The 24,337-nt window shown below is 34.8% G+C and overlaps 1 protein-coding gene and 1 long non-coding RNA gene across 2 annotated transcripts; both read right to left on the bottom strand.

Annotated features, from left to right (window-relative positions):
• Nucleotides 1–814: 814 nt before the first annotated feature.
• On the bottom strand, nucleotides 815–12,945 carry LOC148845602 (uncharacterized). Its single transcript, XR_016101775.1, has 9 exons — nucleotides 12,869–12,945; nucleotides 12,700–12,759; nucleotides 12,556–12,570; nucleotides 12,372–12,436; nucleotides 12,260–12,275; nucleotides 12,125–12,186; nucleotides 7,055–7,151; nucleotides 1,565–1,612; nucleotides 815–1,014 (listed from the first exon to the last, which is right to left on the bottom strand). It is a non-coding gene; the product is annotated as an uncharacterized LOC148845602 (long non-coding RNA).
• Nucleotides 12,946–15,756: 2,811 nt separating this feature from the next.
• On the bottom strand, nucleotides 15,757–24,102 carry LOC148845603 (CO(2)-response secreted protease-like). The gene is made up of 11 exons (XM_088953125.1): nucleotides 23,842–24,102; nucleotides 23,652–23,758; nucleotides 23,431–23,528; nucleotides 22,817–22,969; nucleotides 20,638–20,749; nucleotides 19,408–19,960; nucleotides 19,017–19,117; nucleotides 18,698–18,940; nucleotides 18,209–18,323; nucleotides 17,326–17,539; nucleotides 15,757–16,538 (listed from the first exon to the last, which is right to left on the bottom strand). Exons 1-11 carry the CDS (start codon nucleotides 23,923–23,925, stop codon nucleotides 15,988–15,990), a joined length of 2,331 nt encoding a protein of 776 aa, XP_088809251.1. The 5' UTR covers nucleotides 23,926–24,102; the 3' UTR covers nucleotides 15,757–15,987.
• Between the last annotated feature and the right edge of the window lie 235 nt (nucleotides 24,103–24,337).

Here is a 24,337-nt window from a genome sequence, read left to right on the forward strand (position 1 = left end):
GGGCGACTGTGCTATTACAGGGTAGAGGAAAAGGTGGGAAATAAAAAAAAAAATCACAGGGGACCAGTGGAAAACGAGCCAGAGAGGAGAACTAATGGGGGTTGGTTTCTAGCGTCACTATTGATTCAAATTGCAGCGACAACGAGAGACAGAGTAGAGCGATGAGGGGACTAGTTCGGATGATGCAGGGAGAGAGAGAGAGAGAGAAGGAAGTGAGATGAGAAGAAGACTTAATTACCCCGCCAAGTTTTGTGTCTGAGTGTCCGGAGGAGGAAGACAATGAACAATAACTTCTACCCTCCCTTCTCAATTTAATTTGCAGATTTATAAAAGGGGCAATTTGGTTTAAGAAGATATTTTCTTGACCCGTTCAGTATTTTCCTAATATATTTCAAAACATATCTAAATTTGTAAATTCATGAAGCTCTATTATTTTTTTTTATAAAAAACCCTAATAATAATAATAATACTTGTTTTGTAATTTAAATTTCCACGTGCAAATTCATCAACAAATCCTGCTACTTCTGTTCACATCTGCTGCTACTCCCTTCCAACCTGTACTCTATGTGCTGTGGCGTTCATGGAGCAAATCTTCTTGGTGGATCCATGCTATACAAACGCTGCATATGATGAGAATATATATACAAAGAATAAAGAACAAACCATTGGAAACAACATTCTATCATATTGATCTATAAATTATGCTCCAAATTAAGAAGCTTTGTATGCGAAAAGAGAATTAATGGAAACTAGAAAATAAGTATAAACCAGAAACAAAGCTAACACAAGAGACTCATCAATGTAAGATCCATCATTTAGACTTCAAACCAATTTATTACTTATTCTCAAGATGAGTGTTTTAATGTTGTCACCATATACAAAAGGGATCCACAAAGTAAAATTATGAAAGGATCAATCTATTGTTAATCACCACCACTGGACTTGAAATTTCCAAGAGTTGGATGTTGCCCACTTGTTGTTCTAAGTGTACACTCATGGATTTGATCAGTTTGCCTGCAGATATCAAAATTAGTTGTGACAATTCCACTCACAAACATTAAAAAATAAATAAAATAAAATTAATGCCCCAGCTTATAATTGGAGCTAAAATATGATACAGATGGTGTGTAATTTGCATTACGCATTGACTTGTTGCATGAGAGTGGGTCGAGTTAGTGGTTAACCCGCATTGACCCAATCCTATTGGGTTAAGGTCGATTAAATGGGTTTCGGGTCTGGTCGAGTTAAGGGAGATCCATATCAAATCCAACCCCGATGACATTGGAGTATTGAAACATATATATGTGGTTGAGTATAGGTTACTGTATGTATGATGGATCAGATTTGGTTCACTATCCCATCCTTTGTTTAGTTGGGTTAGGACAAAGTTGCTTCGGTTTGAACCAAATCCATACCTGATCTGATTGGATATACTTGAAAACAGTACCCATTTTATGGATTTACAGGACTACTTTTAACTTCTAAGAAATAAAAATTTCATTATAGGGCAAAAACAAAAGAGACACAAAAAGAAACTAGAAAGCAAAATAAAAGAATCATGAACCTGTGATCCAGCATATATTCCGCGTACACAACTCTCCAATAGATGTTCCTACCAAGATCAGTGGTATTACATATTAGTTCCTCCACCTTATTTCAAAAGATTTATGAAGATAAAAGACTTAAAATCAATCTCTGTTGAAGTGACATGGGGGATGGTGGAGGTGAGGTGGATGTCTCAGAAACAAAACGGTAAGCTTCTCTTGGTGTTTTCTCATGGTATACAAGAGAAGTTAGAGCTCTCCATGATCGTCTGAAAATCTGGAGAGAACTTCACCTTGATCGTCAACCACAAAGTGTTTAAAACCAAATCGGACAATGAACTGATTAGGGTCCCGTTTCTGGGTCAAATGGTCCGATCATTCGAACTAAATGGATGGTCCACTCTGACAAAAAATAAAAAATAAAAAAAAGGAAAAACCGTTGAATGGTTCGAACGGTTCAAATGTTCGGGTCAGCGATTTGTTGATCAAATCAACGTTTTTTGGTGAAATAATGGTTCTGGGTAAAATGGAATCAGTCACCTGACCAATTCTTGGGTTTTCTGGTCCGGTCCGATTTTAAAAACCATGGTCAACCAGTTATTTTGCGGATATTAAGGATTTATAGAAAATTGCCAAAAAAAAAGTGGAAAAATATGGACAGGCCCAATGCAGATTTCTGAATTCTACATCAAACCTATAAATATTTGAAATGTCAAAAACCCCTATTCTGTACATCAATGTCGGCCCATGAATTGGCATCAATTCTGAGTTAGCAGCTACCCCAACTGTACTTTAGGCCTAAAAATTCTGATATTGGGCTGAACCATCATTCTCCCAAAAAACAAAAAAAGATATATGAAGTAAGAGAGTCCAACGCTTGTGACTTGTGAGAACTAATTAATATGATCATGAAGAGATTTGATTTTTTTTTTTTTTTTAATGTACTGGTCAGATGTAAGCTGAAGTCCCCCTCAGGCAATATCTGTGATTTGGTTTTCTGGGTTTTAACATATATAATTAAACAGGGGTCGGGGATATGAGACAAATATATATTTCCCCTGCTAGCACTAGGTGCTGTTATTTGTACATTTTTGGTTTGGTAAAAATTTAGGTTTGTTTGGGTTGAAAGAAAAGGTAGAGAAAGGAAGAGAAAGGAACCTAAACAAGTCTTTTCCTACCTTTTCATTGAAACCTAACACATTAAGGTGGCTCTCCTATTGGAGCAAATTTAGGGGTTTAAGTTTAACAAAGAAATACAGTGAGCATGATGAACCTTTGAAATCCAGTTAGATTAAAATAAAATTGCAAGGGATTTCGTTTTTATTGATATGAGATGTCTCATGGAAGTTGTGAATATTTCAGGACATGTTGAATTAGTGGAGCAAGACAAGAGGCCAATGGAACACAAAATGAAGGACCAATGGAATTTTAATATTTATGTAAAATTTGGGTTTAAAAATATCCTTTGAAATTTAATTACAATAAAACATAACTTGCAAGTAATTTTATTTTATTTTTCTTTATAAGGGAGCTAGTTCTTATGGATGTTGTAAATATTTCATGGCATCTCTAGTTAGTGGTGCAGATAGAGTCCAAAGGAATAAAGCTGAAGAACCAAAGGATATTTAATACAGTCTCTAGATGAAATATATCATTATAATTAAGTTTGAAGATTTAAATCAAGTATGGTTTTGACTTTTGATAATACTAGTAAATGTATGTGTTTTACAATAATCTCAATATCCTTATCAGAACCCATTAAAAGATAAGTAATTAAAGCATGATGCATTGATGGATTTAAATTTTGTATTTCAATTTCATTTTTAATAAAATACTTTTTATTTATCATATTTATTTTGTTTAATATGACAAATATTTAATATTAATAGGGATGTGCACAATTTTTTTTGTGTTTTCTATATATATTTTTTTATTTTCATCTATTTTTAGTTTTTATTATATAATTATGATATCATGCATTGACCAATTTGACTTGAAAAAAAAAGAGATCTCATTTATGGGAAACTTTAAATTTTCTATTCCATTTTCGTAATTAATTCTAAAAACAATTCTTATTTATCACACTTATATTTGTTTAATATGGAAGATTTATAATATTTTAGACATGCCAACATTTTCTCTAAATTTTATGTATTTTGTAATTTGTCGTATTTATATTTATTTATTTATTTTATTATGACATCATTGGTTGACCCATTTTACCCAAATGGTTAGACTACTATGTTTACAAGTAGTTAAGTAGGTTGGTCAAAGTTTAAGCTCAACGTACAACCAACCCTATGTAAGTGTGCATTGGGCCTAAAGTTGGAGACCAAAGTTAAGCATGATATATCCAACTTGGGTCCAACTCACACTAAAATTTGATGCACTGATGTTAGTTTTGGACTTTGGTTTGTCTATCAGACCCCCAAAAAATAATTGATATGATTTGATGCCCCGTTATCTTTGCAAAGTCATGTAGCTAGGTTGGGGCAGAGTTTAAGTTCAACTTATGCCCAACCTTATGCATTTAGCCTAAGGCTCGAGACTAAAGTTAAGCATGATTTATCCAACTTGGGTCTAAGTTGTACTGAAATTTGATGCACTTGGGTTGGTTTCAAACCTGGTTTGTTAAATCAGCGCTGCAATAAAACTTGACATAATTTTATGTGTATAATTGTATATGCATGCATGTATATATGCAAAGTACGTGTATGTAAGTATATATGTATATATGTGTGTATATAGTCATACTTGGGCTACCTAACGCCTAGGCCTAGTTCAAGGGCCAAAAATCTAATCTAATCTAACCTATGTAAAAGTGTGAGTTGGGCCGGTTCGATCGAGCTTGAGTTAAGTCCACCCAATTTTCATATTTATGAACCATTGACCACTAATTAGATAAAAAAATATTGTATTATTCAAGTTAGTTTACTTTTCATTCTATTTCTATGACCAAGAAAGATAACTCTTATCACACTTATTTTTGTTTAATATGATGAATACATACTTTTAGAGATGTACCCAAATGTTTTTTGTACAAATTTTCTATATTTTTAATAATTTTTTTTTGTTTTTTCATCTTTTTTTTTAATTTTTATTTTTTAATTATGACATCATGAGTTGACTCATTTGACCTACAATGTTGAACCATTGAATAGGAAAGTTGTTTCTTTTGTAGGTTAGTTTTAAATCTTGTACATTTCGTTTCCATCATCAATAAAAATACTTTTTGTTTATCATACTTATTACTGTTTAATATGATAAATATATAATACTAGGGATGTGCCTAAATTTTTTCATAAACCTTTGTAAAAGTTGTATTATTGTTATTATTATTTTTAAAATTTTATTATTTAACTATGAGACCATTGGTTGGCCCATTTCATGTAGATGGATGAAGCACCACCACCCAAAGGAAAGGGTGGTTTGTTTTTCATGTCATTTTTTAACACAAGTTTTTTATTATTAAAAATATTAGATATAGATTTCATTAGTAGAATTTATTGGTGAGAGAAAACAATACTTAAAAAATTAAGTATCTAAGGGGAGAGAATGAGTGTTAATACCTTAATGAGGAAATTGAATGAAATGGAACGTGGTAATGTAAATTACATTTTTGTCCAACACTTAGAGACAGACCAAATTCATATGTATGAGTATTTTAGTCAAGTAATGTCCACAAAGGCCATTCATTTAATGTACCTTAAATATAGGATTTAATGAGAGGGAAATGGTAGTTAGTAGCTTAAATATAGGACTTAATGAGAAATGGTAGTTTTATCCTCATAACAAAGAGAGATCAAAATCAAAAGTAGGGGGTGTTTTAGTAAAAAATCCAAAATCTAAACCCCATTCACACTCTTAATGGTAGTATATATATACTTGAAATATGTAGAAAATGCATATAAAATATATTGAGAGTAAATTATGCATCTGAAAAGAAAAAAAAAATAAAAAACAAGAGGAAAAGAGGGAAAGATAAATTGGATTGATATCTATTCTACTATAAAAAGTGGGAATAGACCATGAGTGTTTCTAGACCCTCTTTTAATAAATATCCCTATTTTTTAATTTGACCCTTCTAGATAGAAAGCGAATTTAAATTGCTACTTTTTAATTCATCCTATTATATCTCATTAACTCTTATGTTCAAGGTATTAACTCTCATTTTCTCTCATTAATTCCTATATTTAAAATATTTTTAGTTTCTTATCATTAAATTCCACTAATTAACTCTGTACTCCATACTTTTAATGGTATGAAAATCAATAATTTTGTTTTCACTATTAAAACCCAATGCTTCTTAACCCAGAAATGAAACCATTTTTTCTATAAGTGGTGGGTTATTGGTTCAATCATGTGGGTCAAATAGGCCATCTCTATGACATCATTACTAAATAATAAAAACTTAAAAATAGTAAAAAAATATATAAATTTTGTAGAAAAATGTGGAAACATTTCTTATATTATATACTCATCATATCCAACAAAAGTAAGTGTGACAAATAAGATTTTTTTAATTAATGACGGAAGTTGAATACAAAAGTTAAAAATGAAAATTAATATTTAACCCATGACCCTTCTGATTAGGTCAAATGGTTCAATGGATCAATTGGTTAGGTCACTAAGTCATTGACTAAGTCAACAATTTTTTGAAGCCAAGCAAATTGATGGTGAAATGGACTTAGAATCCTCATTAAGTGACTAGTTAAGTCAACTATATATGTGTTTAAAAATGATTGGAACCACATTTTCCTTTGGGTGGTGGAATAACAGTCCAATCATCTAGGTGAAAGAAGTAAACTTGTAATGTATAAATTAAATAATAAAAATAGAAAACATTATTAGAAAAAGATAGAAAATTCTATAAATTTGTAGAAGATTCAGCATTCCTATTTTTATTTATATGCTCTTCATATATGTTAAAGAAAAATATGTGTGATAAGTGAAAATTATATTATTAATGATAGAAATGGATAAAATACAAAAAAAGAAAACAAAAGAGAATTGTTGTCTAACCTCTCACATGTTAATAAGGACAAATGGGCCAATAATTTAACTAGTTAAATTATCAAGTCATTGACCAAGTCAACAGTTTTTTCTTTTGCAAAAAAGTGGTTTAGGGTGAAATAGACCCATAACTCTTGGTAGGTAATATTGTAAATTTGTATTTGATTTAGTCATCTGTTTTAATAACGGATTGAAAACATTTATTTAAGCTACAAGTCAGACAAATCCACTACTACAACATGCTTCCATTACATTCCTATATTATGGGTTTTAATGATTAGGAACAATGAAATTTTTATTATGTGAAATTTTTATGTACTGTGCAAGTGTTCATTTACAAGTTTACTTTCAAAGTACCAATATATCTAAAGAGAGACTTTTTTCTTCAATTTACAAGATCATGTTTTTAGGTATCACTAAGAGAATTTACTACTTAAAATGTATAAAATACTCCACTAAGTGTTAACAAAATTTAATTATTGAAGTAGAGGAAGTACCTTTCTTATTTTAAGATGATTAATGGATTTCACAAGAGATGCTTCCATATTTCTTAGCTGGTTGGTGTCGTTGATATTCTCAATATTTAATCGAACCCTAGAGAATTTTTATTCAAAATTTAGATAAACTGCAAATCCATCAACTCACCAAGTATTTAGAGGTCAGAAAACATGATCAGGTCATTGACCAAGTCAACAGTTTCAACATAATCATAAGTTGATCTTGAAAATTATACACATTATTAACATGATCAGGTCTAAAATCTATTCCTGCAATAAGGAATCCCAACATATATAATAGATGTGATAGAATTGATGGACCGTTTGTAGTTCATCAGTTTAATGAATTCAATACATAAAGCTCATCTACATGGAAGCCTTTTGGGTGGGGGATCTTATTAATTACTAATATTAATATTTGAGTTATAATGATTAATCTACATATATTCTTATGAAACTTTGGGGTGGGAAGACAAAGAGAGAGATCCATGTTAAAATAAAATTACATTAAAAACTATGTATGAAATTATTCATCATCCATTTCTTTCTGTAGACCTCCAAATGGATGGCTTAAGATAAATGTTGATGGAGCATTATCTAAGATTCATGGCTCAAGGGTGGGAGTTGTGATTAGGGATGCTGCTGGTGAATTTGTTATGGATAGATCAAAGAACTTCAATTCTCTTCTTGCTTTTGAAATCGAAGTTGAAGCATTGAAAGAAAGCCTATCATTTGCTTAAAGAGCTTGACATTTCTCAACTGTATTTGGCAAGGGATTTTTAATTTAGCAGTCATTAATCTTCTATTGGAGATCAATTTAAAACCTCTTTAGTGTATTCATCACACTATTGCTTCTTGCCAAAGTCTTAATAGAGAATGCCCTTAGATCACAATTAAACATGTTCCACAAATTTGTAATGCTGTTGCTCATACTGTTGATCATGTCTCTCTCACCATGTTCAAACTTGGTCATTTATCCCTTCCTTTCTCAATCCAACCATCTTGAGAGAGAAAGTTTTGTAACATTTGATTGGTTATAATTGAAACAACCTTTTGTGGCTTTCAAAAGAAAATATTAGATATTTTGTTGATATCATGAAATTGATGGAAATCATTTTGGAAAAGATATTAAAAATAAGGGCATCAAAATCCAAATTAAAAATGAGACTTTGATAATGAAATATGGAAGAAGAACCAGTTTTATGGATATTTGCTTGTTTGGTGATTTTTTTTGGTTCTTTTATAATAAAAGTGAAAGAAGCAATGTTTCAAATGATTGAAGACTATTGTGAACTAAGATAGATCTCCTATTCAAAAACTGAAATAATGAAATAATTGATAACAATAAATCACAAAATTATCAAATGAAAATCACTAATAGCTTGTCATTAGGGTTAAGGTTTAAGAGTTATGACAAATGGAATATGCCACTATGATAAATATATACATACAATAGCAATTGTAGAGTTGGGTCAGGTTGCCTAAGGGGTCCACCCATCTAACTTGAAGTTAAATCAAGTTGGCAAATGCCAACCATAACCCTAACCCAATCATCAACCTGATCCAACCCAATTCAACTTTTTCAGGTTAGGTTAGGGTTGGGTTCGGGCTAACCTAGCCAAGTTGCAGCCCTATATTATTATGCATTTCCTGGTCCATTTGGCAGGTGAGGTCATGATAAGTGAATCAATGTAGTACCTTTAGATATACCTCAATGAAGGTAATGTTAATATTTTAATAATTTGATTTTATTCTTTTTATAAGTATATTCTTTTTATACTAGAGACACTAATTTAGTAGATATTTTATTCAAATGAGTCCATTTCATTATATTTGAAATAAAGAAAAACTAAAGTGAGAAAACAATTAATCACTTATTAACTTATTAATTTATATAGATATAAAATATTAAACTTATTAATTATTAATTTTTTATGATTATATATTATCTATGTATATTTGTATATATCATATGAAATTTAATTGGACCTGGATGTTAATCAAATCAAATAAGGGAAAATCTACCTCCAATATAATCGAATTATATAAATGGACGATCTAAATCCAAAATAATTGGATTTAGTATTGGACTTTCAAACTATGTTAATAACCCATATTATATATATCTATACTACTTTAAAAAGTACCAATAGCCCCTAAAAATTTATAGAATTTTAGTTGGACAAATTTTGCCCCTTTGTGTTAATGTTTTTAGATTTGAATTTGAAGACAAATTTGATATTTTGTTTATTATTTTAAACGAGTTACATAAATGAATTGTAACTAAAATTTCATGGAATGTTTAATTGGATATATTTATCTCTCTTTTATTTAATAATGAATTGTAATTGAAATTTAATGGAGTTTTAGATAGATGTATTTCTCTCTTTTAATTAATAATGAATAAAAATCATTGTTATTTGATCATCTATAAAAGTAGGTCCAATTGTCACTATTTAGAGGGTGTTTGGTTCTGTTTACGTTTATTCAGTAAACGTTTTGTACTTGTGTGACTGCAAAACCGAGAAACACATTTAATGAGGGTGTTTATGACACATAGGCGCCATTAGGCACCACATCGGCAAAATGCCAATAAACGCCTACCCATTTCAGGAAGCTCCAAAATGAAGCTTCCGGAAATGGGAGAGGTGCACAAAAACCGAAGTTTGCTTTTTCAAAATTTGGTACACACAAATGCAACTAATGAGGCATTTGCTGATGGGGCGCCTATGTGGCACTGTCAATAAACATAAACGGAACAAAAAATATACTTAATGATTTTAAAATGTGGATTTTGAGTGTGTCACCACAATTTTGACTATGGTTTTTGGCAAGGTTTTAAAAACTGACCCGGAAATGAAACAACTTTGACCATCGGTTTTTGGGTGAGCGGTTCAACCACCCGGGTCGAATGGTTCAATCCACAACATTAAATTTTTGAGAAGTAAACCCCATAATGCTCGTATTAGATTCATATTCTAATAGTAGAATAGAATAGGGGGTAGGGAGGAGAGAGAGAGAGAGAGAGAGAGAGAGAGAGAGAGAGAGAGAGAGAGAGAGAGAGAGAGACGTTAGTTGACCAAAACTCACAAACTGCTGCCCAAGCCAAATGGTTTAACGGTTTAACTGCCTGGGTCAATGGTTATTGACAAAGTCAATGTTTTTCATAAAAAGCGGCCCAACCCAAAATCGGACCTAGAACTATAACAAGTTCCCAAGTCGAATGGTCCAATCTAGTTTGGTTTTTAAAACTGTGGTTTTTTGTTAGTTTTTCCATTGGTTTATAAGTAGTTTCTACCCAATTTCAAGATGTTTGAGAGGGTCTCATCTGAATTATCCATTTCAAAAAGTCAATTTTTTTCTAAAACAAATTTCCAGATAGGCTTTAAAAATTAATTTCTAAGATTTTGAGTATCCCATATTTGTGTGCTCCAATTATCGTGGCATAATTAATAAGAAGGCTCCAAATAACATCACAACTAAAATTAAGAAGAAAAGTTAGAGTTGGAAATTGAAAACTCCTTTTAAAGATGAAAGAGCTATCTTTATCAAATACGTTTTGAATGTGGTTCTTCTATTACAAGGCGCCAACTACCCAGTCAATATGGTCTCTTGGTGGTTGTAGCTGAGAGACTTGGAATCAAATCCCACCTGCATCTCGGTTGGGGGGTTATGGGTATAGGAGATGGGCCACCCCTGTTGTGTATCCCAATGAAGCCAAACAAGAAAAAAGAAAAAAGAAAATGTAATTCCTCTGTTTCAAATGTTGTTCAAATGAATATTCCATCAAAAAGATTTATAAAATTCAAATTCAATTCTTTTGAGGCCCAAGAGAAGGAGGGAGAGCAATTGTAGGACAAGTTAGAAAAGGCTTTACAAATTAGTGACTTTTATTTTTGGGATAATCATTAAGAACCCCTGAAAATAGGATAAATTGAGCCCTCCATTGTTAACTTCTTAGTTCTTGCTGAATTGTATAAGAGGACATAATGGAATTTTTTTATGCATCTTAAATAACTACAGAACATAATGAATTACAATTTACTTGAAATCTATAACAAGTGGCAAATTGGCAATAAATCTTTAAGGCTTTTAGACTTTTTCTATATATATATATATATATATATATATAATTTTCATTTTCCAACAAGCAAGTCATTCATTTAGGAAGTGTGAGTCATTTGTCATTGATCAAGATTGAAAGGCATAGGCACATGAATATGCACTTTTCAACTATGATGAACTGTTCATCTTATTTCTAGGGTAGTTTTCCATATTTTTAATTACACCAAATAAGATATAATGCTCTAATTCTTATACAAATTAATTTATATGTAGAGCATATGAAACTTTCTCTCAATAGACCTTCATCATCTTTGCATTCTACAGTTTTTATTGACACGCATAGTTATGATTGTTGAACTTAGAGCTATAGTACATAGCATCAAACTTAAAAACACAAACACACATTATATTGGAAGATAACTCCTAAATTATAATCAACATCATAAAGAGGAATATGCATATGATATTCTACGATATGCATGGTATGAATATATCAACCATGAGGTAATGGAAATCTAAAGTGAAAATGATTAATCTATTGACAAGCTAGCCAACAATGTATTTGTGTCAATGGCATTTGATGTCTTTTTAGACTACTCAATTCTACTACACGAGTTTTAAGCTACAACTATGCCAGTGTAGAACCTAACTTTTCAAATTATGAGTTTAATTGATTTGGGATAAGGATTGATCTCAAGTCTATATCTGTATTATTAAGTGAGATCAATCTTGCATCTATATCTTCAAGGGGTAAGGGTTTTATCTGCCCCTAACATAGGTTATTTTAAACAAATTAATAATAAATTTATGGTTTCCCTTCCATTGGGAGTAAGTTTTGGGGTAAAAATAGAAGGCTCTTAAGCAAATTAGTCAGGGCCATATACTATGAAAATTTTCACTGATGGTTTGACAACCATGTAAGTAATCAATATTGCAACATAGCAAAGTTATGAGAGGTATTGGAATGAGAGGAAATAAATATAAGAAAGGGCATTAGAGGAAAACCTTAAGTTCTTATTTGTTTCATAAACCTTTTGATGCAACTGTTCAAGTTGATTTTGTAGTTCCTGCACAAAAAAAAAGAATGGGTATAACAAAGTAAAAGCCATGGTGGTTATCAATATAAATTAAGGAGCATACCTGAATTTTGCATTTCCTAAAAAAGAAAACATAGAATCAACATAAGAGATTAAGCCTATGAAATTCGTATATGAAATCAATTCTATGATGATTTAGATATTCAAAATCATACCCATCAACTGAAAATATCTTTAGATCTATGTTTTGATTATCACCCTTGTACATCTTCTTTATTATCTACAATGAATATGATAAGAGGGAAAAATTACAAGAGAAAATACAACAAAATCAAAGGCTAACTTAATATATTTTAATAAAAAAATTTAATAAAGCTGGATTTTCATGTTATATCTTACTTCAAGAGTCCCAGCCTGCCTACAACAATGACAAAAATATCACAATTAGTAGCAAATAAATCTTTCAATTTTATTCAATAAATACAAGAATTTAAGCATATGTTTTCTCTTTTTTTCTTTCTTTTGTTACTTTTTCATCCTTACCTGTGCAATCTTTCTTCAAGAGTCATGTTTGAAAGTTTTTGAACAACTGAACTTAAGTCACTGAAAAAATGTAGTTATATGAGTAAAAAGCTTCTAGTAAATCAAATACCAGAATAATGTTTCATATAATTAAACAAAAAAAGGTTGAATGTTGAAAAATAAAAATTACTTTTTTTCTCCTGTAACCAATGTTGGACTTCCCGTAGGAGAGAACATCAAAAGCACAAGATCAACATCACACAAAATAGAGAGTTCATGTGCTTTCTTCATTAGACCTGCCTTGCGCTTCACATATGTGATCTTCCTTGACTTCATACTCTCCAATCTCCATATCTTCAATTTCTTTCTCCCCATCTCTTACAATTTCTCTAACTTCATAATCCTTCTATTTTAAAATACATATATACATTAAAATGCAAAGGTTACAGCTATCTATTAAAGCTAAAATTTATTGCAGCAATTAAAGTTGTAGTTATTTGTCCAACAATGATAATTAATGCAATAAACTCCCAAAACCCAAACTCATGAAGACCTAGATTCTAGCATAGATTTTCAAATTCTTTTTCCATTGTGCTTCAAATCATTTTGGTTTGATTACTGAAAGTGAGTTGGTTTTAGAGAAACCGGCCCAAAATTAACAGCTTTGTTTGGGCATAATTTTGCATATACTCATTCCCAAAATAGGGTTAGGGCCTTAACTTCTGCCCCCTGTAATTTTCTTTTCATTTGTTTAGGCTATGTTTGTTTCATTAGAAACTAAGGCTACAATTGGCAACCCTTTTTTTTGGGACTAGGAGTGGCAAGGGGACGGGTTTGGAGCAGGGGATTATATTCTCTGTCTTCGACCCCAATCTGAAATTAATCCCTATCCTTATCCCTGATTCCTGCCGGGGACAAACGTTGTTGTCTATCTTCGATCCCCGATGGGAATGGATTCCCCGCAGGGAAGTTGGGTTCTCCATCTCCAATCCTTGAATCGGGGAAGTCGGGTCCCCGTTTTTGGGATTTGAATTCTGAAAAACTAACTTTTCAGATGATGACATCTAAATCGGCAAATGTCAAAAATAACTTCACCAATTTCAAAAAATGATTCGAATTGCCATTGTTTATAAACTATTTCAAGCCCTATAAGTTGATTGTTTTATTGGATGCAGCGCTCTCTTGTCCCTATTTTGGACACCATTGGTGACCACTATGGGCAATTTACACATTTTTTTTTCATGTTTCCAGGGAGTTCGCTTGCTGTGAACATTGTAGATGATCCATAGTACCCTGTACTTTGGGTCTAGTGCCACTTTGGTCCTTCAACTTTAAAATGCGATAATTCAATACCTGAACTTTCAAAATATGACAATCCAGTACCTGTTATTAACTAGCTGTTAATCAGCCGTTAAGTGACATTTGAAAAAGATACAAATGCCCTTTGAGTGTCATCTAATTTTTTTTTATCAACCATCCAAACGTTGAGAAAAAAAAATTAATAGTTTCAAATCCTTACCTCTTCTATTCAAGAAAGTTGGGGTCACCAGAATGTCCACTCAAATGTGACCCCAACTTTCTTGAATGGAAAAGTCAAGGATTTGATTTGGGACTGTTAATTTTTTGTCAACATTTAGATGGTTGATAAAGAGAATTAGATGACACTCGAAGGGCATTTGTGTTTTTTCAAATGTCACTTAACAACTGATTAACGACAAGTACTGGATTGACACGTTTTGAAAGTTCAAATACTGAATTGTTGCATTTTAAAGTTTGGGGACCAAAGTGGCACTAGGTCCAAAGTACAAGGTACTAATCGGGAATTTTCCCTTATATTGATGAAAACTATTTACTCATTTAATGTTTTAGTTATTTTGAGTCAACCAAATAAGTGATGCAACCAAACAGGTCCATAAGAATTGATATTATTATATTTTCTATTTAAAATTATATAGATGGTTTTAGAAAAATTCTTGACCAAAATACGCCTCTACTCTTAACTTTTAAAACCTTATAACAGGGGCAACTTTGACTTTCTAATTAAATTAGAAAGATTGACACAAGCAAAGGGAGAAGTATTTGTAATGGAAAAAAATTAATTTTCATATATGCCTTTTCCCTTGAATCCTCTTGTGGTTAGAGAACAAGGTAAATTGTGGTAGATGGAGATGAAACATGTGAGTTCAATAATTTTACTGATTGAAGATGTGGAACTCAAAGGTGTAATATCTACAGAAAGATGAAAGTTTTGTTACCTACACTTCATCTGCTGATACCTTTTCTATGTCTCTTTGGGCTATAAAACCTACCTTTGGACAAACTCCAGCTGTCCTAGCTATAGGGAGGACAAGTTTGCCACAACTTAGATGGAAAGGAACTTTCAGGGGGGAAAACCTATAAAACTAACATGAGCTTAAATTTTATTTCCATAATCTAAGTAAATGCTCTGTTGATTAGAAAATTAAACTTGAATTTTACTTAGAGATGGATCTCATATGTTTAAGGAGGGTCCTTGCAGATGTTCACAACAAGAGGGTCTTTTCAAATTAATGTGCTTTTTTTTTTTTGTTATGAGCTCCAAAAATGAATCAAATCCTTCTAGTTTGAAAATAAGTTGGTTCTTAAAACAAAAGCACAGGAAATATGTTCTTGGTTATGACTGATGTGTTATTTGTTTCCAAAGTTGAAGTTAAAAATTGTGTTATTAAATTTCTGGTTCAAAGAATATGTTTTCATCTGGTTATTTAGGCGAAAAACTTAGAAACAATCAACTGGTATCATAAAAGTGGTAACCAATCAGGTGGTGGAGACAAAATTGTATACACTGGGCTGGGCTACCTATCACAATTGAGCATGCCACTGTTCAGTCCAGATGGGGGCCCACAGTGAACACCCGCATGTTCACTTGTGATAGGTAGCCCAGCCCAGTGTGCATGATTTTGTCTCTAGTTAATCCAGGCTCTTCAAATCATATAACATATGTACCACAAAAAATTGTTTTTGTTTTAAAAACGATCATTACATGAGTTGTTTTTTTAAACAAAACCAACTTATTTTTGCTTCTCAAAATAAAAAATATATACTTCAAAAAAATGTATTTATTATTTATTTTTGCTGAGACAATTTTAAAACAAAAATGAAAATGAAAACAAAAACATACACCTCTAAATCGAATTGAAACACGAGGAATAGTGTAAATTCCATCGTCAATTAAAAAAGAGATAGAGAGAAAAAAAATTCTAATCTGACATTGTGTTATACTCATCTTCAAACACAAGAAACAAAAAACAAAAAGCAAGAGCTTCAGATTTACACAACATTCACTGCAAACACAGTGCGAACGGAATGGATACCATCAGACCATGTCACATGGCCGAAGTTATAGCCCCGAGTTGCAGTCTTTCCATAGAAGGAGGCCTTGAAAGAAGCCTTGTGTGAGGCTCTTGAGAAGACAAGCCTCTCCGGCCACACCTTGACCAGCAACCCTTTTGGGGCATGCACTGTGGCCGTGTACGTCGCGTTTGTCGATCCGACGTTGGTGACCGTTCTGGTCACCGTTCGAGCAGCTCGACGCCCATCCAGCTTGGTGATGGAGATGGAGGGATAATTGAGATCAGTGATGAAGTCCTCTAAGGAGTTGGATGGGCAACTGAAGTTGGTTCCAGACATGGAGCGTATGATCTTTTCTTTGTATCCATAGTAACAGAGGAAATACAGCAAGTCATCTGTTGATGTTTCGTATACTAAGCCTGGGTTCTGGGCCCTAATTGGGTTTATCTCTCCTGATCCCATTTCGTGTGGATTTGCAAAGGAATCTGTGCTGTTCGTTAGGGGCTTCCCCATGTTGTTGGACGTAGTGGCTGCATTAGAGAAACAAATTTGTAAGGACCGGATGGTTGAACCGGTGAGCTTTTCATTGAGTTCCGGTTATTTGGAATTCGGATTTGGTCCTGACAAGACCGTATTCACATCGTTCCCACAGTCCCTTGCAGCCTTGCATTAATTGAGAATATCTTCCCATGCATTAAAAAAAAACATACAAATAATGCACGCTGTAAAAGGCTGTGAAAACGGTGTGAGCATGGTCTTGTGAGCACTGAATCCAATCTCGGTTATTTGATGGTTTTCATGGGTTGGGCTGAATGATTTAATTGGCTATCCAGTTCAAGTTTGGTTGAACCGATGATCCAGAAACTTGGATGGTTGAATTTGATTGTTATATTGAATGAACCGCTGGTTGAACCATCAACCAATTGATCCGGATGGTCGAACCGATGATCCAGAAATTTGGATGGTTGAATTTGATTGTTATATTGAATGAACCGCTGGTTGAACCATTAACCAATTGGTTAGCTTTCCGGGTCCCGGCTATTTGATGGACTGAATGATCTGACTACCCGGTTAAGTGGGAAAACCGTAACATTTGGTAGAAACTAAAGTGTCTGAATTGAAATGCAATTCAACAACTTCAGCCATTATCAAACAGCCAGCTCAAGGTCGATCTAAATGGTCCAACCGATGACCCAGAAACCCAGATGGTTGAATTTGATTGTTACAGTGGATAAACCGCTGGTTGAACCATCAAACAGTGGTTGTCTTGTGAGTTCCAATTTGGGAAATAGACTAAAAACGAGTAGGGATTTTTACCTGTTGTCATGAGAGCTGACTTGATCATGGAAGAAGTCCAGCCGGGATGAACTGATTTGATAAATGCTGCAGCGCCTGCAACATGAGGGCAAGCCATGGAGGTCCCAGATTTCAGAGCAAACTTGGAAGGCTTCTTCCCCACTGGGACGCTTATTACATCGCTCCTGGGGATGATGGCCGCTAGAATCCCTATTCCTGGAGCTGTTACATCTGGCTGCATGCGTTGCCAATAAAATTACATTACAATTGTAATTCCTAATCTTCTGGTTCTGGTTGTCTTGGTTCACCCAGTCCTAACCCGGCCAAGCCAATTGCAATTCCAGAATTCCTCCCTCCAAAACAAAAAGGGTCCAAGCAAAACTAACTTTTGGTTGTCCTGTCAATGTAGGGGGTGCAACTTGGGTGGGTCCAACCTGAGCCCGGACTGATCCAGCCCAAAAATTTGCATGGGTTGGGCTTGGATTTTTTGTTCTCAGGCTGCATTTGGGCACAAAACTTGAGGGTTTTTTATTTGTTTAACTGGGCCTGGGCTTAGTCATTTGTTAGCCTGATCCTGGTCCAACCTTATCTCAACCCTAATCCAATCCAAACTCTGTACATGTCAAACTTCGGCATGGGCTGATTGATCAATCTGAGCTCAGCCTTGGTCTGAGTCCAACCCAATTGCATCAGATTTTAACATGAGCTGTGCCCGGATTGTACAGATTAGGCTTAACCTCAAGTTTGGTTCGGGCTTGGACCTCAGGCATAATTCTTAGGGTTGGAGCCAACTTTTGTTGACAAGGCTCAGTTTGAAAGAAATATAAATACAAATTTGTAGAGTGCAAAACCTTATATTTTGTATTATTTTGTATGTATTTGTACTCTACCAAGAGAGAGAGACCTTGAGAATGGTTTCTGTGATTCCTCCAGGACCTCGAGATGAGAAATATGCAACAACTGGAGCAGGTCTCACTCCTGGAACATGCACAGTTGGAAGGATAGTTGCTGTTGGATTCCTGTTTACAGTATAAGAACATTAGCTCATTCCTATCTACTTTTTTTCACGGTGAATGGAGAGGCCTTCTCTCATTGGCACAATTTAGGGCCAATTTGGGTATAAGTGTGTTGCATTGAGAATATTTCCAGTCCATGAATATGAATCCAATTGCTCATTCTTCTTATATTTCAGCCTGGCCCAGCACAGTTAAATACAATTTCCTGAGCCCAGCCAGGCCAGGGCCCATAGGCCCAATTTGGGTAGAGCAACCATAGTGGCTTAGTAAACTCTGTTCAACTCAACTCAGGACTCAGTCCATTGCATTTCTATGCTGATCAATCCATATTCGATCTATCTTCTTCTCATGAATTCAGGGAGAAGCAAAGAGCTTACTTGGTAGAATTAATGTACTTAAGTATCTGATATCCGGCCATGTCTCCAACTTCTGAGAACGGGAAAACACCAGCATCAAAAGGCACCCCCTTCTCGGATTCATCAATCAAGATTAACCCTTTAGCTTTAGCAGCTTCCACTACTAGTTTCTTTATGCGTCTAGACACCATCGGATCCGTATCCATGCATACAACTATTTTTCCTGCAACCTTCTTTGAATCTAAAGATCCTGGGTAGCAGTTGCTGCACATGTTTCAAACATAATAACTCAAACTGTTTCAATTTGAAGTTTCATCTGAACAATTTGTTGCAGAAATACCTTGCTTCTGATGAAGGGGTAGAGACAGCAGCAAGAGCTCCTGCAAATGCCAGGGGATATGTTTTTGAACGAGTCAGATTGGAGAAATTTATTGCAGATCCCTGTGGAAGAGAAGTCATCACACAAAAATAAATCAATTAGAAACATGCTTAAGCTTGAACAAAATGAAGCAGTATTGTCAGACTCGAACCGACCCGGTTTTGACGATAGAGCGATTCAACCAGTGGTTAAACTGGTAAACCATGGTTGGACCAACCCCAGTGTTTGAACCACTTCCTGGGTCCTTTTTTTTTCACTGTTTCTATCTATGGACAGAGCGATCTAACTGATGGTTAAACCGGTAAAACCATGACCCAATTTCTGAGTTGATAGGAAGAGCATAGTAACTCACTTGGAAAGCTTGCCCATTGCCCAAAACAACAGTAGATCGGAAGTCTCTATCAATATTTGAAGCAGCAACAGTGAAGATCCAAGGGGCTGAGTTTACAACAGTGTATGGATCAGGCCCATCATTCCCTCCAGAGCAAACAACCATGACACCCATCTGGTTGGCATGGAATGCGCCAATGGCTATGGGGTCGTTGAGGAAATCAGACTGGAAAATTGAACTCATGCCTATAGAGATTGAGATTATATCAACTCCATCCTTGATTGCATCATCAATGGCCTTCAGTATGGTGGATCCAGTGCAACCCCCTAATGAGCAAGCCTTGTACATTGCAATCCGGCTGGAAGGGGAGCCACCTCTGGCTGTCCCATGAGCAAGCCCATAGTAGCTTGCGTTAGCAACAGCCACACCTCCGGCTGTGGATGCAGTGTGGGTGCCGTGGCCGACCGAGTCCCTCGGTGAACCAATTGGTCGAATCACATGTGTCCTGTTGCCGCGAGATTTCGACCCGGTTGAGTCGCTGAAGATGGTGTAGTATCTGGCCCCTATCAACTTCCTGCAATTTACAACAGAAAACAGAAGTATTAGAGATGGTTTTGGGTCATTGGGTCATGTAAATAGGGATGATCATGGTCTGGGCCGGGCGCTTTTGAGCTATAAAAAAAATGGCCTGCGCCAGTCCTGGGCCTGATAATATATGTTTGAGCCTGGGCTGGCCCATGTAAGTTAATAAAATAATAGTTTTATAAAATTCAATTTTTAATATCTGTATATTAATATATTATACCACACACATATATACATACATACATACTTTGTATGTTAAATTTCTGCCCAGGCTTGGTCTGCATTATGTATGGGAATGGTGCGGTTTTGGGCCGTGTCGGGCCTGGAATAGAAATGACTTCCCGGGCCTGAAAATTTGTGGGCCAGACAGGCCGGGCCAGGTCATAAATTTTAACAGTATCAGATTCGATTTAACAGCCTGGATGATGTCCCTCTAGAGTCTAGATCAGTGAAAATGGGTGTATGTAGTCCTTTTACCATCTCAGTGGTTCACCCTAGCTACATATTCTACTGTTGAATCATCTTCCCTAATTTTTTGTTTCTAGAATTGTTGAAATAAACAAGGGTGAAGAAAAGAATGTGGGGGAAAAGACTATTGAATTAAAACTGACCAGTGACCCCACAGTATTTGTGAATTTTAGATTAGAAAGAAAACAAAAAGATCACCTGTTGCAGTTGGATTTCTTGAAGTCAGATCCTTCCATGCAGACTCCTTTCCACCTTGAAGGTATCTCCCCCATCCCCTCATCGTTGAAACTTGGTGATTCTGGCCATATTCCTTGTCCAACACAATCAATTATAAGAAACTAAGTTAGGTTTTTCTATTAATAATCTAAGGCTCATTGAAGAAATAATTGGAGGATGTCAAACTGCCCAACCAAGGCCCAGTCCAAACTATTTGACACATTTGGTTTCAAATTGATCAGTTGGGCTCAAGAAGGTGCATTGGGCCCAATGTATTAAAAATAAACTTAAACTAACGGGTTTGACTATGATGCCGGAAAAACTCGTAACCAATGAATCAATCCAGATCCAGCCCATGTAAAATTTCAGGTAGGTAGGATCAATATGGGCTCTTGTTGGGCTAGGCATGGGCCCCATTTCAGGCCCAGACCCAACCCATGGACAGGTTGGATCAGTTTGGGCTTGGGTTGGGCCTGCCGGAGTTGTACCCCTAAAATGTACAAGGATTACAATCCAATTATTTTGTCAGTTCTATCAATTCACAGGCTATAGACCTCTCAGTAGACTGAACTCAGTTTGCTTTACCCAGCTAACTTTTAGCTTTATGTTCCATTCAAAACAAATTCACGACAAGCCTATGTAAAGATCATATTCTGACGTTTTGGATCAAGTGTGGTTGGCCTGAACTTAGCTAGACTCAGCTTCTTATTGTAGGAACCCCGCAATCCACATTCCACTGACCAAAATGAGTCGGGTTTCTTAAAATAATAAGCTGAACCTAAACTGAGACCTGAATTGTTGAGCTATGATTGAAACCAAAAAAATGTCAAAGATTTGTGACCCAGTCTGCCAGGCTCAGTTGTGCAAATACATACAAAATAATACAAAACATAACGTTCTGCACTCATATTTGCATTTGTACTCCTTCCAAACTGAGTCTGAGCTTTTGGTTCACTCGCTCAGCCCATATGAGTCAATAACAGTTTGCAAACACATTAGCAGTGTTTTTAACCCATGGTTGACTCAGCCGGTTAAACTGTTTGAACTATTAAGATTTTGATTTGGTTTTAATAAAATCCAGAAATTAGTAAAAAAAATAATTGATCTGGTAAAAAAATTGTTTAAACTGGGTGATTGGACCATTGACCCATTTGATCCAGTGATTGGATTACGAGTTACCCCCTAAATATGTGTGCAAATTTCCGGAAGCTATAACTTTATATTCCAATGTTTGATTGGGGTGTTTTTTTTTTTTTTTGATAAATTTTCGAGATATATGCATCCTAAGGTGCTTAAACCCTCTTTTAGCTTCAAGTCACAAATTCTAATATTTTTTTTTTTATAATTAAAAAATATATATTAAATATAAAGTAATATATATAGAACATAAATATATATTATTCATTAATAAAATACATATTTATACATGACCCAGAGGCAAAAACGATTTGCACATTAGTAAAGCCATCCCGGTTATAGGACAAATGGTTTCAAAACAGATGCTTGGCCCATTTGAAAAGGAAAAAAAAAAAAAACGATTTGCACATTAGTAAAGCCATCCCGGTTATAGGACAAATGGTTTCAAAACAGATGCTTGGCCCATTGAAAAGGTTGACGAGTGATGACCGTCCATACATATGCATTCTGTGGAGCTTACTCCATGTTACCCTTTTTACGGATAAATCTCACTAAACCCATAGGATCATGTGCTTGCTTGGGCTTTCCTACTCCTACCCTTTATCCCGTGGGACCCACAGACAAGATGAGCTGTTCCACCGGAAAACCAGAGCCTCTAAAAGTAAGGCAGATGAATCCAATGGGGGCCACAAATCATGGCCCTTAATGAAGGGCAAGGCAGATGAATCCAATCCATCCCCATCACAAGCATTCAGATCACTGGTTGCTTGAATGTCATTAATCAAGACAATCATGTGGCCCTCCTCTGACCATGCTTCAAAGTCACTCGTCAAAAATCAAAGGTTTGGAGTTTCACACAGTCACTCCATGGATAAGACACTGGTAAGTGCAAACCCAGAACATCAGATTAGAATTTCAAGGTGTTTTCACTCTTTCCTTGTTATTTCAGACACAGAAATGCAGAAAGAAGATTTAAGTTTGGGAAGGAAAATTAAAAGAAGGGGAAAGAAAAAGATGGAGATACCTGTGTCTATAATTCCTATTATTACATCACTGGAAGCTTGTGGGTATTTGATGCCTGATCTGATGCCGGATTCTGAGTCCAGGAAATCCCAGGAACGTGTGGTGTGGAGTTGAAGAACTGGGTCAGGGAAGACTGATACAACCTTCTCATGGCCTGGTTCAAAAATTTCACCAACAATGTGATTACATTTCTGCAAACTGTATCCTAATTGATCAAGTACCACCCAAACCCAATAAGCATCAGATTTGATTTTCACATGCTTGAACAGTGATCCTTGGATGAACCCATTTTGTGTTACCAAGAATCAATTTTTCTTTTCATTTTCAATTGAGAATAAGAGCTGGGTGCTGGTTGAACAACACCTAATTATTCTTGCTCTTCAATTAATAAAAGGCTAAATTTACACCTAAAAGAAGGAAAATCAAATGATTATTTGTGTTGCTAACTTGTACCACATCATTCACGGGTGCTTACAATAATTGAAAATTTTTCTATTTACAAGTATTGCACAGCTGTCACTTTGGACCCCAACGAGAGAGAGAGAGAGAGAGAGAGAGAGAGAGAGAGAGAGAGAGAGAGAGAGAAGACGAAGAAGAAGAAGAAGAAGAAGATACCAGATAATGAAGAAGCTTCCTTCTCTGTGAGCATGGCAGAGAAACCCTTGATAGCATGATTATAACTGTGAATTAGAGACAATCTCTGGCTCTCCTCACTGCATAATTAATTAATAAAACCACCCAGAATCTCAAATTCTTGTTTCTATGTTTCTTGCAACAGAATATTAATTTTCATAGAGCGTTAAAATGTGATGAAATTCAAAGAGAACAATGATAACCTTGGAATAATTGATGACAATAATTGCAGGTGGGCTAATTCTGCAGCAGGTTCAGTATCACTTTCTCCATTGCTCTTTGAAGAACTCCCCATGTACACAATATAGGACTGAAATAGGAAGAGAGTTAATAGATGCCAGAAATGTTTATAATTCAATCTAACAATTCTGAAAATTGAACTTGGCTTATTACCTGTGGCTTCTGTGCTGCAGTAGTCCCATAGAGAAGAAGACTGGAGGCTGTGACAAAGAAGAGAAGTTTCTGGATAGAAGCCATGATAGAAGACCTGAACTTCTGCAACTAGAGTGGGTACTGAGAGTAAAGTACATGAATGGATGGAATTGCCTCGGCAAGACTCCATTTGTAGGTGAGTTCCAAGACAGAGGGCTTTTTACACCAAGGGAGCTTGATTCATGAAGAGTAAAAGCATCTTTGATTCTCTTTGAGTTCCTTTATGTATGATTCCAGGTAACAATGAAGCTTATATAATAATAGCAAAGTCAAAATTACTACTACTACAACTACTTGTATCCACTATATCTAATATATATTGGATTCACAATGAGTTACCAATAGATGCAGTCAAATGGATTGAAAAAGGTAAAATCTTATTGGATTGTTAATTAAAAATGATTCATTTAGGATCCTTAAAGCATCAATTTCTTTATAGATGAAATATTTTATGGAA

The sequence above is a fragment of the Nelumbo lutea genome, chromosome 7, assembly GCF_056320005.1.
Source record: "Nelumbo lutea isolate HS-2025 chromosome 7, American lotus-T2T, whole genome shotgun sequence".
NCBI classification, from domain to species: Eukaryota; Viridiplantae; Streptophyta; class Magnoliopsida; order Proteales; family Nelumbonaceae; genus Nelumbo; species Nelumbo lutea.